Below are 18188 nucleotides of genomic sequence, written 5' to 3'. Positions count from 1 at the left end.
GACTTATTTCAAGCAGATATACAAAATAGTTATCATTTAAATTCTTCCTAAATAGCAGCAGCAGCATTCAGTTAGGGAACCTTTCATCTAATTTTCCCAATCCTCTCAAAAAAAGAAAAAAAAGAAGAAAGAAAAATTTAAATTAATATATTCAATGTCCTTTAAGAATCTGTTATTTCGATGGTATGGATTCTCCCTCCACCTACCCAGATTGTATCCATTCTGTACCTTTGTATAAGATCTCCAACAGTTGTGGCTTACATTTTCCTAAGATTTTATAAGACTAAAGTTTCTTGGGAAGAGGGGGAAGAGAGGTAAGCATTCACATATATTGTCAGCTCTTGATTGACCCTACCATTTATAAAACTGCTAAACAGTGTGAGAATTACAACTGTTTTTAATCAGGAAAATCCAACAAATGGTTATTTATATATTTAGTAAACTCTTGAGCACCTACAGTGTGCCAGGCACTGAGGAAGATACAGACAACTGAGATCTCAAGGAGTATACTGTCTGGTTTGGACATAACACTACTTTGCATTTATTTGTACAGAAGTTTACAAAGTGCTTTTACATATATTCTCATTTGATCCTTGCAACACTGAGAAGCATAACATAATATTATCTCCATTTTACCAGAAAGGAAGCTTACTCAATATAATACTAAATAGTAAGTAGTTTAGTTGAACCAGTCATCTTAGTCCAGCACTTTTCCATTATACTAGCAAGAAGTCAAAAGATGGTCTATAAGTACCAAATAAGTGGTACTTATTTATTTAAGAGTTATGAATTCATATGAGGGCACTAGAGTGGAAGCAGCCAAGAAAAGCTGCAGGGGGGGGGAAAGATGAGGATTAAATGAGGCCCAAGTCAAGAAGTATGCATAGCTTGTTCAAGGTACAGTAAGACCGGGAAGGTTGAAAAGAGAAATGGAGCCAAATTACTCAGTGGATCACAATGCTAGTTTAGTGTTAGAACCTTAATCTGGAGGTAATGAAGAGCCTCTGCTTCTCATTTAATTTTTGTGTATTTCCATTCTCTCTAGACTGGGCTTTTGAAATTCATCTTGACACTCCTGTAAAATGGAAAATATGTTGACATTTTAGTACTATGTGTGTATAAAGATTTAAGCATACAAAACAGTAACCTAACCAATAGCTCATTTACTTAAGTATTAAGAAAGAGATTACTAATCCACAGGACTGTTGTATTAATTAGCATCATCATAAGACATCACAGTTTAGAAATAAATGGTATTCCATAACTAATTTGTTCAAAATTTAAAATCAATATATCTAGATGTGTTTACCAGAAGATACTAATCTTATTAAGTGGGAAGTTTGGGGTTTCATCTTTCCTTCTTCATAGTATTTAAATCTTTTGAAACTTAACAGTGATAGCTTGGCTTACATGCAAACTATTGAAAACTTGAGGTGTGGTATGTAGATACATAAAGTGGCTCTTTCCTTTGATGTACTTAAGGGGCTTTAGCACAAACTCAAGATATACAACTACCTCCAACTTACGCTCTGAAATACTGTCTGGGATAGAAACCTTGATGTGACCTTGGTGATAGTTTTTTGTCCTCCTATTTTACAGTGGATATATCCATATAGATTAGCAGTTTGGAGGGAGATTCCAGCAATTACAAGTGCCTGTTAAGAAAAAAAAAAGTATTAAAAAAAAATCCTAAGGATTTTTTTCATTTCAACCACCTTGATCCGATATTAATCTATCCTCATTCTGTTTCTCAGAAGACCATGGAATGTGGTTTCATTGTACTATTAATACTTTGTTTCAACTTTAGGTAAACCAAATCTTGGCAGTAAATAGGCTCAAGCATCTTTAGGTATTCTTTAGTACTCTGACTTATGCATTCACAATAATGGGCTCAGTGTTAGAGGCAGAATGCAGCCTTAAAATGGTATTTCAAAACCCAAAAACTCCTGTGACTATGAGGTTTAAGAAGACAAAACAAAAGTTTTGAGTGAAAATGTTAATGACTTACAAGCCATTTGAGCTTCAGGGAGAATAAGGTGCTAAAGAAGAATACAGTCCAGATCAATGGACAGATAATTAGACCAAGCCAGAAGATTCTAGCTTCAGCTTCTGTTCCAGTTGAATTATTTAAAGAGACCTGTTAAGAGAATGTTGTTCAAATTAAAATGTGATATGTTGTGGTTTATGTTGACTTGACTTGTACTATTCACAATATGCATGTACCAGAAAAGAGGCAGTAGGGATACATCTTGTGCAGGGCAGGAATCAAGACAGGTACAAATCCTGAAACAAACCAATATAAAAATTTAACAATTTTTAATTTCTCCTTAACTCAATTCTTAATACCTTTTTGGCTTCAAAAATCCAATGACTTTTTCCATCTTCATCTATCTGGTTCCACCAGCGTAAGCCAACCATGAGTCTTCCTGTCACATTCTAATGAAAATGGACAAATTAACTATAAGATGCACTTTTCCTTTAGCTCACTATTTATGTTATTACAAACATACCACACAAAAAGAGTAACCCCCTTTAATGGAAGGTAAAATGTAAGTCACATAATTAATAACTGTCATGGGGACAGGAAGGGAAGGAAGGTTGAAACATGCTATTTTCTTAAAATTAGTTTTTAGTGACATCTGATTTTAAATTTAAAAAAAAAGTGATAGAGTCTGACCCATCTATTTCAGGACCAATTTTAAAACAAGAGAGACATAGGATCATCCAGAATCTGGTAGATAACAGAGAACTGCCATCCTAGCTAAGGTTCATAAATGTGATATTTTTATTTGTTGCCATCAGCAAAGAAATAAATGCTGTAACTTTTCACCGGTGTTAGGTAACACTGTTTCCAGATCCTTAAATATTTAATAGTAGTCTTAATCAAAGTAGTAATATGGTGCAATGTATAGAGGGCTTTAACTACAGGACTTAATCTAAGATCACTCAAGCCAGTCACTTAACCTCAGCACCCTGGGTAATTCTCTAAGACTCTAAACTGCAGAGGCAGTTTCCTCATCCAGGCATTCTCTATATCAATGAAATCTCAGGTGTGTTCTCTATCCCAAACCTATAGCTTTGTCCAAATTGTATTTGTTTTTTAATTCAAAATTAATCAAAAAGTCACAATCAGCAGATAAAAATTATAAAATTATTGGAAACAAATTCATTGCTGGTGCAAGACTTGTCTTACCTTGACAGACCAAAAGTCAAAGGACAGAAGAAGGAGAATAGTGACAAAACAGGCAACAAAGCTTTTGCTGAACCAGTCACAGAACAAGTAGGTAATGATAGCACTCACTCGGAAAAAGAGGTGGAAAAAGGTGGCCAGTGGATGCCTAGGAAAATAATCCAAAACACTTACTAGCTTTAGTAGGTAAATATGAAAACGTTTTTAGTCCAAGATTGCAGAATCTGTCCCTAAATTAGCATCATTCAAATGCAGATACTTTATATTCTTTAATATATTTTATGACAGCTGGAAATTTAGACTGTAGATTTGATGGAAAACAGTTAAATGTCTAATAAAATGCATTACTGATACTAATGCATCTTTTGTTGTTTTTTTTAAATAGATTTAAAAATTGATAGCTTTTGTTTTAACATTATCTAGATTTACCCCGTAGTATCTTTTGTTTTTACATTGCCTAGGTTTCCCCCATGCTTCTCCTCCTCCCCCCTCCCAGACAGTCATTCTTTACAACAAAAATTTTGGAAAAGGAAAAAAATTCAGCAAAACTGAGCAATTCATCAAAAGAATATGAAATTATATGCAATATTTCATAACCATGGAATCTCCTTCTACCGTCCTGCTGCAAAAAAAAAAAAAAGGAAGGTATCCTCTCATATCTCTCTTTGAGGCCAAGCTTGTTTGTTATAATTTTGCAACATTCCTTTTTCAATTGTTTTGTTATGGTTCTTTCCATTTGCATTGTTGTAACCATTGTGTATATTGTCTTATTTTTAAAAAAAAAAAAATTTCATAGTCCCAAGTCTTCAAAATAGAAGCTTCAGGACAGAAGGACTTGTTTAAATTTACTATCTTAAACCATCATTTTTTTTTTCTTAGTCAAGGGTTATTCACTATTTTGTACAAATAAAATGGTGAGTCATTTAAAAAAAAATCAAATGAAGATGAGCCTTTTTTCCCTCTCACCCTCTTTTGACAAAGCAAGAAAGACAAAACCTCCTATAAATAGGGATAGTTAAATGAAAAAAGTTCCCCTGTTCTGCATGACCAGAAAAATAATGTCTCATTTTGGATTCTGTGTCCATCATTCATTATCAGAAGGTAGGTAATGTTTCTTTGTGGTTCTTCTGGAATTGTGGTTGGTCATTGTGGTGATCAGAATTCCTAAATTTTTTTAAAAATGCACGTCTTTGTTGTTGTTATTGTAGAAATTGTTTTCCTGGTTCTGTTCACTTCACTCTGTATCAATTCATGTAAGTTTTCCCAGGTTTCTCTGAAATCATCCCCATCATCATTTCTTATAGTGCAATAGTATTTCATCACATGCATATACCATAACTTGTTCAGCCATTCACCAATTGATGGATACCCTATCAGTTTCTGATTCTTTGCCACCACAAAAAGAGTGGCTACTGTAAATATTTTAGTATACACAACTCTTTTCTCTTTCTTGGATCTCTTAGGAGTTTGCATCATTGGGTCAAAGGGTTTAATAGCATTGGGGGCATGATTCCAAATTGATTTCCAGAACACCTGGACCAATTCTCAGCTGTTCCAACAGTGCACTAATACTTGTTTTCTCACAGCCCCTCCAGCATTTGTCATTTTCCTTTTTTGTTAACTTTGCATATCTGATGGGTGGAAAGAGGGAACTTTCATATGACTAATGATGGCTTGGCTTTCTTCCTCTGAAAACTGCTTGTTTATATCCTTTGACCTCTTTTCAATGGGGAAATGGCTCTTATTCATGTAAATTTAAACCTGTTGCCTATACATCTTATAAATGAGACCTTTATCAAAGAAACTTAACTACAAAGCTTTCTCTCTCCCCCATTATTCTTTCTCTCTTCTAATTTTAGCTTCATTGGAGGTTTTGGTGCTAAAAATGTTCTAATTCTATGTAATTAAAATTGTCAATTTTATTTTATTTCTCAATAAAGAAATTTTATTTCTTCTGTCATTCTCTCTATCCCTTGTTTGGGAGGCAAACAGGGTTAAGTGACTTGCTCAAGATCACACACACAGCTAGTGTCGGAGGCCAGACCTGAACTCAGGAAGATGAATCTTCCTGACTCCAGACCCCACACTCTATCCACTTCACCATCTAGCTGCTTATTATCAAATTCCATATTATTATCATTGATTTGGATGTAGTAAGTGGTATAAGAGATATCAGAAATCATGTAAAATTGGAAAAGTGGTGGGATGGCCATGTATAGAGAAGAAAGGATAGCAGATGAACAGCCTGAGTGCTCTGCTGGGATTCACAATTATTAAATGAGCTTAAGGGAAGTCCTCAGCATTTCAGGGCCTCTCTGGAGAATTCATGGAAAGACTGACAAGAACTTCGCAGGATGGGAAGCCAATGATTTCAATCTGCACTGTTAGAGAGGATCTAAACACTGACTAGCCCAAAGAACAAATCTCTAAGTAATATTTAAATATATGTTTAGTCAACGAATGAAAAGGACAATACTTTTTTTAAAAATCATAATTATAGAATACCAAAAGTACTCAAAATAAGAAGAATATGAAATATTAGATACAATTGTCATTAGGTCAGGAGAGATGATAAAAGAAAGTATCAGTTGTTGCTCAGATTAAAAAACTGGTAAGAAGAAAGAATTTATGGGTTTATATGATACAGAGTTCCCATCCGACCTAATGGAAGAGTAAGTGAATGTGTATTCAATACTTATGTTTTAGGAAATATTTTTACTCATATTATTCCAAAGAATGAGGCAAGATCTGTTATTAAACTATCAGCATATTTACTTAATAATCTTAGCCACTGAGTTGTTTTTTTTTAATTGAGTTCTCAAGTTGTGGTATATGAATGTAATGGAATACTTCTGTGCTATAAGAAATGATGAGCAGGTGGATTTCAGAAAAACCTGGAAAGACTTACATTAACTGATGCTGAGTGAAGTGAGCAGAACCAGAAAAACATTGTACATTGTAACAGCAACATTGTGCAATGATCAACTATGATAGACTTAGCTCTTCTCAGCAGTACAATGATCCAAGGACATTCCAAAAGACTCATGATGGAAAATGCTATCCACGTCCAAAGAACTGATGGAGTTTGGATGCAGACCAAAGCATATTATTCTCATTTTTTGTGTGCTTTTTACCTTTTGCTCTATTTCTTCTTTGACAACGTGACTAATGTGGAAATATGTTTAACATGATTGCATATAATTGCTTGATGTTCTAGAGAGGGGGGAGACAAATTTGGAACTCAAAATCTTATAAAGAAAAATGAATGTTGAAAACTATCTTTACCTGTAATTGGAAAAAAATAAAATACTATTTACCAAAAAATTTTAAATTGAGTTCTCACAATTTTTGGCAATTGTATTATTTTTGTAAACTCTGAAAAACCAACCTTTGAAACATACCAAATGCTTAAATACTAGACAGTGAGACCTTGGTTAACCCTCATTTGATCTAAATATTCATTCTTCAAGTGTTTAAATCAAATGAGGTTAATTTGATGGCCTTTTTTGTTCTAACCTTGTTAACTCTTTCTACTGTACTGTTTCCTGCTTTAATCTGTACAGTGTGCTAGGGATCATAAGATCATAGAAGCAGAGCTAGAAGGGTCCTCAGAGGACATCAAGTATAACCCGCTCATTTCACATACGAGGAAACAAACCCAGAGGAGTTAAATAATTTGCCCAGGGTCCCACAACTAGTAACTAGTGTCAGATGTAAGATTCTTACTGGGATAAACCAACATTATGTTATTATATTAATAACTAATTATTAATTTTTGATCTACTCTTTTCCTTTTATTTCTGTTAAAATCCAACTTCTGAAAAGGTCAGTCAGGTTTATGGGCATGGCTGAGTGAGATTGTGCCTAGCCCTCAAGGTACATGTTCATTTACTAGGTTGGGTGGGACCTCAGGACCCCACCTAACTGGGAAACCCAATTTCTGTTCATAGTATAAACAGAATCCAATCTGAGTGAGCTTTTGCCTGGAGGAGGAACCTCCTGTCCTTTACCCCCCTCCATTAGAGTTTAGGGCAACCCAGCTGTTGAAGAAGAAAAATAGCCAGACAGGTCGGGAAGGAAATGCCTTGAGGCTGCTAAGTCTAGCAATCTAGCCATGTTCTCAGCAGGAAGAACTGAAGACTTTTAACTCACCTTCTCATTAAATTCCACCAATCAGGGTTGAGTTTTACTTGCCAGGGGACTTCCCTTTTAGAAAGGATTTAAAGACATTTCAGGGTCCCCCTTTGGGTTTTTGGTTACCAAGAGAAACCCCTGACCATCAATTTATTGATTGCTGGCTAGCCTAATTAATAAATTATTAATTACTCAGAAACTCTGTCTCTTGAGGTTTTTATGTGACATCACCCAGGTCTTTCCAACTCCATGTCCAGCACTTTCCACCACATAAAGCTACTTCATACTAACTGAATGTTTCTGGAATAACTGCGGATCTTACAGTAGTTTGGTCATTTCTGAGTATCAGTTATCTCCATAGATTTAGGAGATTATCTCAAAAAACACCGACCCTGAGATATACCCCAGAAGTTTTTTTCATGTTTGATGTCTACTTGTATTCTTGTCTTTTTGTCTTCTTAAGGCTAGGTATTTGGGTGGGGGGGAGGGGTTTACCAATAATTTCAGTGTCTTGGTCAACTGGATTCTGATTAATCAAGGTTTTATTTAAGACATAAATGTAAAGTACTATGTGACCTTTCTTAGACCACAAATGGCCTTTTAGTTCTTTCAAACAATTCTCTAAGATGCTGACCAGGGGTTCTTCACCTTATTGGTATCATGGACCGGTTGCCAATCTGGTGAAGCCCTATGGTTACCTTCTCAGAATGGTACTTTTAAATACATAAAATAAAATATATAGGATTATAATAGAAACCAAATATATTGAAATGCAGTTATATATATGGTATATTGGATATATATGCACATATCTGAAATATGTGTGTATGTGTATATGTGTGCATATGTGTATATATGTATATGTGTCTACACACATATACACACACACCAAGTTCACATAGCACAAGTTAAAAACTATTTTAAGACTCCAAGTTACAGACCAGTGACTGATCTGCATCGGTAGATACGGTTCCCTTACCCCACACCAATGAAACAGTAGGTCCGGACCAAAAAGAAAATGATCCCAAGAGAAACAAGAGGGTTATTTGAACATGTTGTTCTTTCAGAATAGGTCATATTAAAAATTCTTTAGGGTCAGTTTGTATCCCCCCAATCTCTAGAATCTGCTTTTTCACGCCTACAAACCTTGTATTAGTAAAGTTTGTATTCCCAACAGGTTTAGGCATTCCCCCTGCTTTCACAAAAAAAGAATATTGTACTCAGGCAGAAGCAAAATCTTAAAAGTTAAAATATCTTCTTCACTGAAGGGACCAGATTCACTTCTCAGCACTGCAAAAATACATGAATTACAACTCAGAAAAACAAATAGGACAAGGCTTTCCTTTCTCCTTCAACATACTCCCTGCCCCATTCCTCAAAGTAAAGCCTGTAGTGGGTTCTCTCTTATTCATGGAATCCAATCTAAACTCAGCTTGGCTACTTTATGCTACCTCCTCCCATCTCTGCCTCTTTACCACTCCATCTTTCTTTTTCATTTTTTCCCAGCAGAACCTTTCCTTTTCTACCAATAAGAATTCATCACTTTTCTTATAACTTACAAATAAAATAATTTGCTATAAATTTAAACTAATGAACCAAGCAGATCTTTATTTGACCAGCTAGTATGTCAATGTCTAAATATGGGGACACATGTTGAAAGGAGGAAAGGAAATTACTTAATTGAAGTGTCAAGGTTGGCAACACTAGGTTTGTTTCTCCACTTTTTAAACAAATGTTATTTCCTACTGGGGCTGAGTTACTCAACAGATTAAGAATAGCATTACTGTCCTAAATACTATAGAAAAAAATGTGTTGTTGTACTTAGCTATAAAAACCACTGCTGTTAAATACATTCAGAATGACAAAAATACCAATTTAGCTGCCTCTTCAGAAATTACCTGCTCTAATTCAGTAAACCAGGCTTCTATTTTAAAGACATTAAAAGGATCAATACTTATCAAGACCAAAAAAAAATCAGTATCCTTAAATCAGAAATAATAGAAATCAGATTATGACAACTGACAAGCCTAAGCTGTATCTATACTGTTATGATTACATATTTTTATTGTATTTAACCAAAGAATTTGGTCAAATAATATAATTGACTAATTTTTTTTACTCAACTGTCCTCTTTGAATTTATTAAATCCACTCACCACTGTTACATTGTGTTGTTGTGGTCTAGATTCCACAGGCAAGATTTCCTTCTTACATTTTGCTAAAGATGGTATCATATCTTCCCACCCCTCCTCCATCCAAATTAGGGAAAACATTCTATTTCTGACCTACTTGATACTCCTAAGTAGGTAATATAAATGAATACTTATACATTCCCACTAACAGTCATAATAATAAAGATTTGGGCATGGAAATGAATAAAAGCTTATGCTCCCTCCTCAATCACCACATATTACTTTTCTCACTTGTTTCTGTTCTTTAAAGTGACATCACGCTTTTGATGCTTGTAGTAACTGTTGGAAGGTGAATGAACAAAACCCATACAAGTCAATAAAGGGAAGCAAAATGAACAGATTCAGTTTGGGCAATCTTTTCTTCATGTTACTCTAGCCCCTGCAATCATTCTAGTGTCTTCTGTAAGTGGAGGACAGGGAAGTGTTGAGATCCAGTCTGATGAAAATTTCAAACAAGCAGCAATTAGTAGCACAAAGCCAAACCTTTTATTCAGCTGCTCAATATTAATGTATTAATATGGTGGCTTCAAAATGTGACATGCCACAAAGGTATGGTGGTACACAAGCACATAGATTTATTAGAGTAGTTATGGAAACAGGAGAATATCTTAAACACTATATTTAAGGCAAGGACTGCTTCCAATAAGTGCTGACTTGCGCACAAGTAAACAGAGTCAATAGAAAAAATAAAAATGTAATTAGACCAAAAGGCTAGGACATATCCTAGAGAACTGCAGTCTTAAATTAGGGGAGGGAGCTTTAAGAAGGAGCTTGAATGTAACTAAGGCAAGTCATTTTTATAGATTCAACAAGCATTTATTAAATACCTATAATGTGTGGGCTTGTGGTGCTTATGACCCACAAACTGGAGGACTAGACATTTGCTTTAGCCCCTTCAGCTCTCAAAAAAAAAAAAAAAAAGAGAGGCTAAGAGGTTAAGGTACAGGTTAAGCAATAACAGCTAAACACAGGACAGAAAGCAAGAAACCTCAAAAAGTAATAACCTTAAAAATTAACAATGTAGAATGCTAATCCATAACACCCCTACCTGGTGGCTTTCCCCTACAGCCTCTCTGCTGTAACCAATCCAAGGACTCTGCTTCTGGACCCACCCAGGAATTTCCTTCCTGCTGCAAAATCTCTGCTGGCACATCCAAATCTGTCTTTCCCTTATCATACTGTCACAATAAGCAATAGGAAAAGCAAAGCCTGGAGAGGAGGATGAAGAGGTATAGAAGAAGGGAAATCAGGTTTCCTGCTGACTAGGGTGGCTTCTAGGTTACCTAACTTTAGAGTTTGATACAAAGACTGTCTAGAACACCCCACGCAAACTCCGCTAACCTCATAAAAGGCAGCAGGTACTGATTCAGCACAATCAGGGAACTAAAGAATAAAGAAAACTGGGCAACACTGGAAAGAAACAAGTAACTGAATTTTGATCCGGAAGAAGTGGTACTGATTTCTAAACATATCTAGCCCTAAACCTCTAGAAGACACCAGAGACCAGACCAGACCAAAACTGGTGAAAAGCAAATTCCCCAACATGGGAGGAGGCTGAGGCAGCCTTGTTGTCTAGCCCCAGGAGTAAATGTACAATCAAATAGCTAAGAGTCAGAAAGTTAATGAAGGAAGAAGGCTAAAAGCACAAAATATTTCAAGAGGAAGAAAATGCAATTAAAAACCAAAGAGACGAATTAGTACAAAAGATGCCTAAATGAGAAGATCTGTCTATCAAAACATCCAAAAGATTATAAAATCTTCTAAATAAATATTTTTAAACAAAGGAAACTGAACCACCGCCTGATGAAGTGAAAACCCTATGGATTCCCCAAAGAGCATGAAACCTCAGCACAATGTTCCAGAATGGTTCAAGAAGGAAATTAGAATCTTGAGTGAAGTTAGAAAAGAACAAATGAGGAAACTGAAATATCGTGACTGAGGTGGCAGGAAGATGGTGCTCAGGTGAGACTAACACCAGGGATGGTAGAAAGGGAGGATGGAGACAGTGTCCTGGTTGTTTTCCTGGGTGTTAAGCAGAGTCCTGTGGCTTTCAGGCTGCTCTGAGCTGGGAGCTGCCTGGCAGACCCAGGTCATGGAAAAGAAAGCACTATAGGTGTACCATCTAGTTAGAATCATCTGGGACCCAGAGAAGTCCAGTATTTTAGAAGTACTGGAAGCGGTAACAAAAAGTTGTGTGGGAGTTAAAAAGATCCAAAAAGAAGATTATCTGGTTATTATCAGGTTCACACCTAACAAACAGCACCTCATTGCTCTCTGGCCACTCTTATTGGGCTTTGCTTACAAGTTAAACTTCAGAGGAGTTTATCTTTCAAACATAAGTTGGAAATATAAATTTTTGAAGGAACCCATTTCACAGAAGAAGATATAAACGAACAAATCAGTGACAAGGAAAGAGTAGCAGCTTTGATAGAGAACTCAATCTTTTGGGAAATTGTCAAACAGTGCATCATTGAACCTGATTAGTAGCTTTTCTGAAAGCCACCAAATTGTAATCATTTGATGCATTTGTTTAACTCTGTTAAACAGAATACCCTTTTGTTTATTACGTGGACAACTGTACCTCCAAGTACTTTTTTGAAAGACCAATTCCCAAAAAAGACTTAATTATAAGGTAGCACCAATTATGTTAATATATTTGACATTCTCAGGTGTTATCACATTTGATGATTAGAGAGAAAAATATTCTCTAGTTATTATGGATAAGACACATTACTTTCACATGCCCATTCTGATATCACACTATTCTTTGACAGATCAACGATCCCTACTATATGCAGACAAATCAGGCTTCAATCATTACTCTGCAAAAATAGAAATAAAATGCAGATACTTCTTATAATAAAACTTCCCTATCACTTCAATGTTTATTGAAAAAAAATGGAAGCATTTATGGCTTGCATAGCAGAAATAATTAGCAGAATTTTTTTAAAAAAGTGAATCTATAGTGGTGAGTCTCCAAGAAGTGAAAAAGAAAACAAAAGATTAGTAAAAACAAATAGACTGCAGTGAAGGACAATCTACAGAGAGAGAGACAAAGAGAGAGAAATAGAGAGAGAGAAAATCAAAAGGCAAATATATTAAAAGAACACACGATCTCTATAGGAGAAAAAGTCATTGATCTCAAAGACAGGATGTAGAGAGATACCTTTAGGACCATAGAGCCTCCCAGAAGAACAAGACAAGCTAAAAAACTTGATCATCACAATGCAAGAAGTCATATCAAAAAACAAACCAAAAAAAAAACCAACCTACCCAGACCTTTTGAATACAGAAAATAAAGCAGCAATCAAAATAATCCACACAGCCCTTCCGGGAAAAAAAAAAAATCTATTATGCTTTAAAGTCTAAGATGCATAGAGGTAAAATTTAATAATTCCAATGATAAATTAGCAATTGACCAGGAGAATGACTTTCAAATATAAAGGAAAGGAGATCTGAATTAATACATCCATTAGAAAGCACAGAAGGGAAATGAATAACATATTCCAAAAAGCCGAAGCAACTAAGATCTACCCTAAAATGATATACCCTACAAAATATCTACTAAATGCAAAGCACTGTGCTAGAGACAGAAACCAGAGATAAGTGAGACAAGCCTTTATCTTCCAGGAGATTACAATCCAGTAGAAAACAACCCTGTTTTAGTTGTCATTTTAGACCATAAACTATTTTCCTCTCACATCATGCTATATATTCAAAATTAGCATTTCATAAATGTTAAATCGAAATGAACTTTTCAAATCACCAACAAAATAATCACTGAGCTTAATACACATTTTCTTTTAATACGAAAACATTCTCAGGGGGAAAGACAAGGCCTACTCCCTTTAATTCTGGCTATTTTCTTCTTTCTAGCCATTTGGGATTGAACCTTATAGTAGAAAGACTATTGGATTAGAAATCAGGGCCCTGGGGCAGCTAGGTGGTGCAATGGATAGAGCACTGGCCCTGCAGTCAGGAGAACCTGAGTTCAAATCCAGTCTCAGACATATGACACACACTAGCTGAGTGACCCTAGGCAAGTCACTTAACCCTGATCGCCTCACCAGAAAAAAAAGGGGGGGGGTGGGGCAGCTAGGTGGCACAGTGGATAGAGCACCAGCCCTGAAGTCAGGAGGACCTGAGTTCAAATCCGGCCTCAGACCAAACACTTGACACTTACTAGCTGTGTGACCCTGGGCAAGTCACTTAACCCCAATTGCCTAAAAACAAAAACAAACAAACAAAAAAAAGAAATCAGGGCCCTGACTCCAGTTCCTGACCTGGCAAGGATTCCATTCAGACTTTCTACCCCAGATTCATTTCATCTCTGTTTTCAGGTTCATATCACATGTCCTAATCACTGGTGCTGTGACTTGATAGACTATGAATTCCTCTAACTTTGCTGGCTCTCACTTCTGGGTATTTGCTCAGACCAACTAGACTCCACCAGCATCCATATACTCTTCAACATTTCTAGCACCCAAACTGTTACTTGTCTTTCCCTTCCCAAGCACTGCCCCACTTACCACTCAGAAATGTCCTGTAAGGTAGCAGTCTTTCATATTTGAGTGAAAATTAGTTTAATCTTATTGCATTCTTCCTAACAGGGAAAGAATAGAAGTTTTTGTGGAGAGATACTCTTGGTACATCAAACATATGGAGGAGAGGGGGTCTGGGCATAATTTTATTATGGGGAGTGTTGGGCAGCCACAGAGTTACATCAGGCACTAAGTGGCTGAAGGGTAGGGCCAAATCAACACCAAAAAGAGAGAAGAAAAATAAAAACCACACCAAAATCAGAGAGGCAGCCACAGTGAAAGTAATATGGGATTTGGAGTTGGAGGACCTGGGTTCAAATGCCAGCACTGCCATTTATTGCCTGGGTGACCTTAAGCAAAGCACTGCAAGTCCCTGGACTTCAATTTCTAGAAAATGAATTTTGTAGAATTTCCATATTTCCATATTAAGGAAATTTCTAATAGGTCTATAAAATGAATTATGGAAATTTCCAATTTCTATACAATCAGCGGGTTGGAACTGATGTCCTCTAATGTCTCTTACAGTTCGAATTCTTCGGTCCTATAGCTTCAAGAATTCTCAGAGGTTATCTAGCCCAATTCTCTATTCAATAAATATTTATCCAACTCCTTGCCTCTGAAAATTTATACATGATTAAATGGCTACTGTTTAAACACTTATATGGTGGGCGAGTAATCACAAAAGAAAGCATTTCACTCCATAAACTGTTAGGAAGTTTGTCTGCTGAGCCAAAAGAAGCTTTTGTTCCTTGTAACTTCCATCCATTTGTTCTAGTTCTGCCCTCTGGAGCCAAGCAGAATACCTTTAATCCTTCTAAGAAGGAAAGAGTGAAAAATACCAAAGGAAAAAAAGTTTACCCACTCAACAAAAAAGTCTTGCTCTCTTACTTCTAAAAGTCAGATGGGAATGTTTCCTCCTTTTGGAAAATAAGGCCCAAGAGAGAAGTGGTAAACCACCTATCCAAGTAGCGGAAAGCCTGCAAGAACAAGTTGGATGATTCTAGCTGGCTGCTATAATCTTGGCTGGGTCTTCTAACCCCCATGATTTGAAGGAGAATCCACTCCTTAGATTCGAATGAAGATCCTTCCCCCCTATTTGAAGACATCCCTTAAGAAATCCTACCTAACTCTCATTAAGAAACTCCCTTGATTCACTCCTCTAAAACCTGTCAAACCGTGAGGTAAAGATTCAGATACAATTGTATTTAGAGAATAGGACAAATGAAGTAGTGTGTGGATTTGGGGTAGAAGGGAGGGAACGGAATGTACTCCTGGTATACCTTTCACTGACTCATCAGAAGGTACCCAACATCTAACAGTTACCCATCTTCCAGATGGCTTAGCTTCCACAATTTTTTTCATGTTAAGTAAACTTAATAAAAAGGGAAGTTAAACCAAAAGAGATGCAAGGAGTTAATTTCATAATATGTAATTTCCTGCTTTAATCAAGGAGAACTGAAATTTGTTTAGTTCCTTGATTCTGTGGGTTATTTTCCTTGGTAATCATGAATGTTCCTTAAAATGAAATAACCTGATCTCTGTTGGAATTACTTACATTGTTACATTTCTTTATTTTTAAACAGATTTTTTTTTAAGGTTAAGAAGGACAAAGTGACTATGATTTATTCCCCAAAGTCAAAATCCAGGCAAGTTCTCTAAAACCTGCCGGTTCTGATAAAACTCAATTCTATTTCAGGAAAACAAATGGCTTTCTAAAAGAGAAGATAGCATGATCACCAAACATTATTTCCTTTCCTTAGTTTATTTTATACTGTGCCCCTTGTATAAGAAGATATACCAGAAGAAGCACCCCTATTACGGTAGGCACTTTGATTTATTTCTCTTGTAGCTATTTTCCCACTGGAGCTATTCATACTCTAGAACCTAGTTCTCCTAATCGACATTTTGATTTGTTGATATGGCCAGTTAGAGTTAGAAGTACGATTTTTGGCCATGGGACAAAATTTCAGACCTTGGACAGGATGATAGGAATCATCTACTCATTTTAATTGGTGTCTAGAAAAGTGAGATAATTTTCCCAAAGTCACACAGTTAGCTTATGTATGACTCCAGACTAAAGTCTGGGATACCTAACTCTTACTTCAGTGTACTTTTCATTTTCCCTCTAAATTGCAATGGGGTTTATAAAGGTTTATCTGCTCTTTATAATGTCTACCCTGCTATTCTCATTTTACATAAATTGAGCAGGGAAGGCAAAAAACTTTCCCCAAATCAAACATCGCCATATGACTAGAACTAAAATTTCCTAGGCTAGGAAAGACTATCTGAATTTACCTGATTTTAGCTTTCCTCAATGCCATTTCCTCTTCATTTCCAAAATCAAGAGACACATCCTCTGTGTCATCCACCAGGGACTAGGAGAAAACAAAACCAATAACGCCATTACTATGAGTTGAAAGAGTACTGGATTCAGAGTTGAGATCAATCCGACTCTGCCATGCGTGTGACCTTGGGCAAGTCCCTTAACTTCTCTGGCCCTCTTTCCTCAATTGTGAAATGAAGAAGTTGGACTAAATATCCTCTAAGATTCCTTCCATCTCTAAATTGTTGATCCTACATGTTATACTCTTCTGAACCATATTATCTATCTCATACCATATTAGTCCATAACTCTAGTAATCCCCTAGAAACACTGTACATTGCCTTAAATTTCTTCTGGCCTCTCATAGGGAATGAAGAGAAATCACAGAGGGTCATATACATAGATCATAGATTGAGAGCTGAAAGGGACCTTAGTAGAGGTGATGGAGCTCAATCCTTTCATTCTACAGATGAGGAAACTGAGACCCAGAGAAGTGACTTGTCTGAGGTTACATGTAAGTGTCAAGTGGAATTCTAAGCCAGGTCTTTCCTAACTCTAAGTCTAATACTTTACCATGCCGTCTCAAGTTGGAGGTATAGCAATAGCAGGAGCACGCGCACACACACACACACACACACACACACACACACACACACACACGACACTTTCTAGTGAAAGCTTATTCTGTTAGGATCTTATCTTGTCCCACCTTACTGTTTGAGTTCAGTTTCTTCTTTCCTATTTAACCCTCTGCCCCATCACCCTCCCTGACTACTTCTCTATGAACTGCCCTTACCTATTTGAGACCACTACTTCCAGCCTCAATTAATCCCCCTCTCCATGATGTCATTGGTCCTCTTTGAGAAAAGGACGAACAACAATCGCATTTGTACCACAAGCCTAACTTATCTTCCTCCCTTATGGTCAGTCAGTCGGTCAACAAGCATGTATTACGTGAAATGCCTACTACGTGCCAGGCACTGTGCTACTGCATGGTCTCAGTCCCTCCCATTTCCCTCTACCCCAGCCCCTCCCATCCTTCTCCCACTGCCTGAGCCCTTCCTTTACCTTTTCCTCCAGTCCTCCCTTTTCTCTCCTCCCACCCCTACCCCTCCCATCCCTCTCTTCTACCCCAGCTCCAGCACCTCTCATCCCTTTTCTTCCAGCCCATCTTACCCCTTCTTCTTCCTTTAGTCCCTCCTCCTTCCTCCATCTCCCCTCCCAACCCTTCACTCCTCTCGCTAACCCCTTCCAGCCCTACCCCCTGCCCCTCACAACATCCTTCAACACCCCCCACCACCACCAGCCAAACCTTCGAGGCCCCTCCCATCACTCTCACTTCCTAGGGCGGAGGTGACTCCATCCTCCATCACTCACCTGCTTCATCTTCCCACCTGGCCACCTTGGGCCGGCCCAATCCGCAACGAGGTTGAGGCCTGGTTTTTTCTCTCTCTCTTGATGTTTGGCCGCCACTGGGCAGAAGGGTCAGGGGCATAGGCGGGATGGGATGGAGGTGGGGGGGGGCAGCGCTTTGAGCTCGGGCTGCGGAGGTATCAGTTGCTAAGGGGCCGCCCTCCACACCCCAGAGCGCAGGCGCAGCATTGGCTGCCCAGCGCACCGGAGACCTGGGCTGGGGGCGGGGCCTTGGCGAGAAGGGCTAAATAGGACAGAGTGAGTGACCAATGAGACGTTCGAGGAAAGGTGGACACTGGCTGAGCTGGGCGGGTGGTACTGCTGTCAAGGTGGGGAGGCGGCTTTGAGGAGTCACAGAATCATACTTTCAAAAATTTGGGGAAATCACAGAGGTAG

The 18188-nt window shown here is 37.4% G+C and overlaps 1 protein-coding gene and 1 pseudogene across 1 annotated transcript; one reads left to right on the top strand and one right to left on the bottom strand.

Annotated features, from left to right (window-relative positions):
• Window positions 1–81: 81 nt before the first annotated feature.
• On the bottom strand, window positions 82–17887 carry TVP23A (trans-golgi network vesicle protein 23 homolog A). Its single transcript, XM_027839632.1, has 7 exons — window positions 17757–17887; window positions 16352–16431; window positions 3194–3338; window positions 2347–2436; window positions 2009–2137; window positions 1527–1655; window positions 82–1075 (listed from the first exon to the last, which is right to left on the bottom strand). Exons 1-7 carry the CDS (start codon window positions 17763–17765, stop codon window positions 1016–1018), a joined length of 642 nt encoding a protein of 213 aa, XP_027695433.1. The 5' UTR covers window positions 17766–17887; the 3' UTR covers window positions 82–1015.
• Window positions 11512–11999, top strand: LOC114026035 (annotated as a pseudogene).
• Window positions 17888–18188: the final 301 nt, after the last annotated feature.

Source organism: Vombatus ursinus, unplaced genomic scaffold (genome assembly GCF_900497805.2).
Source record: "Vombatus ursinus unplaced genomic scaffold, bare-nosed wombat genome assembly UNPS02014832.1, whole genome shotgun sequence".
Classification (NCBI taxonomy): Eukaryota; Metazoa; Chordata; class Mammalia; order Diprotodontia; family Vombatidae; genus Vombatus; species Vombatus ursinus.
Note: the sequence above shows the minus strand (reverse complement) of the source record. Positions and strands in the feature narration are given on the sequence as shown.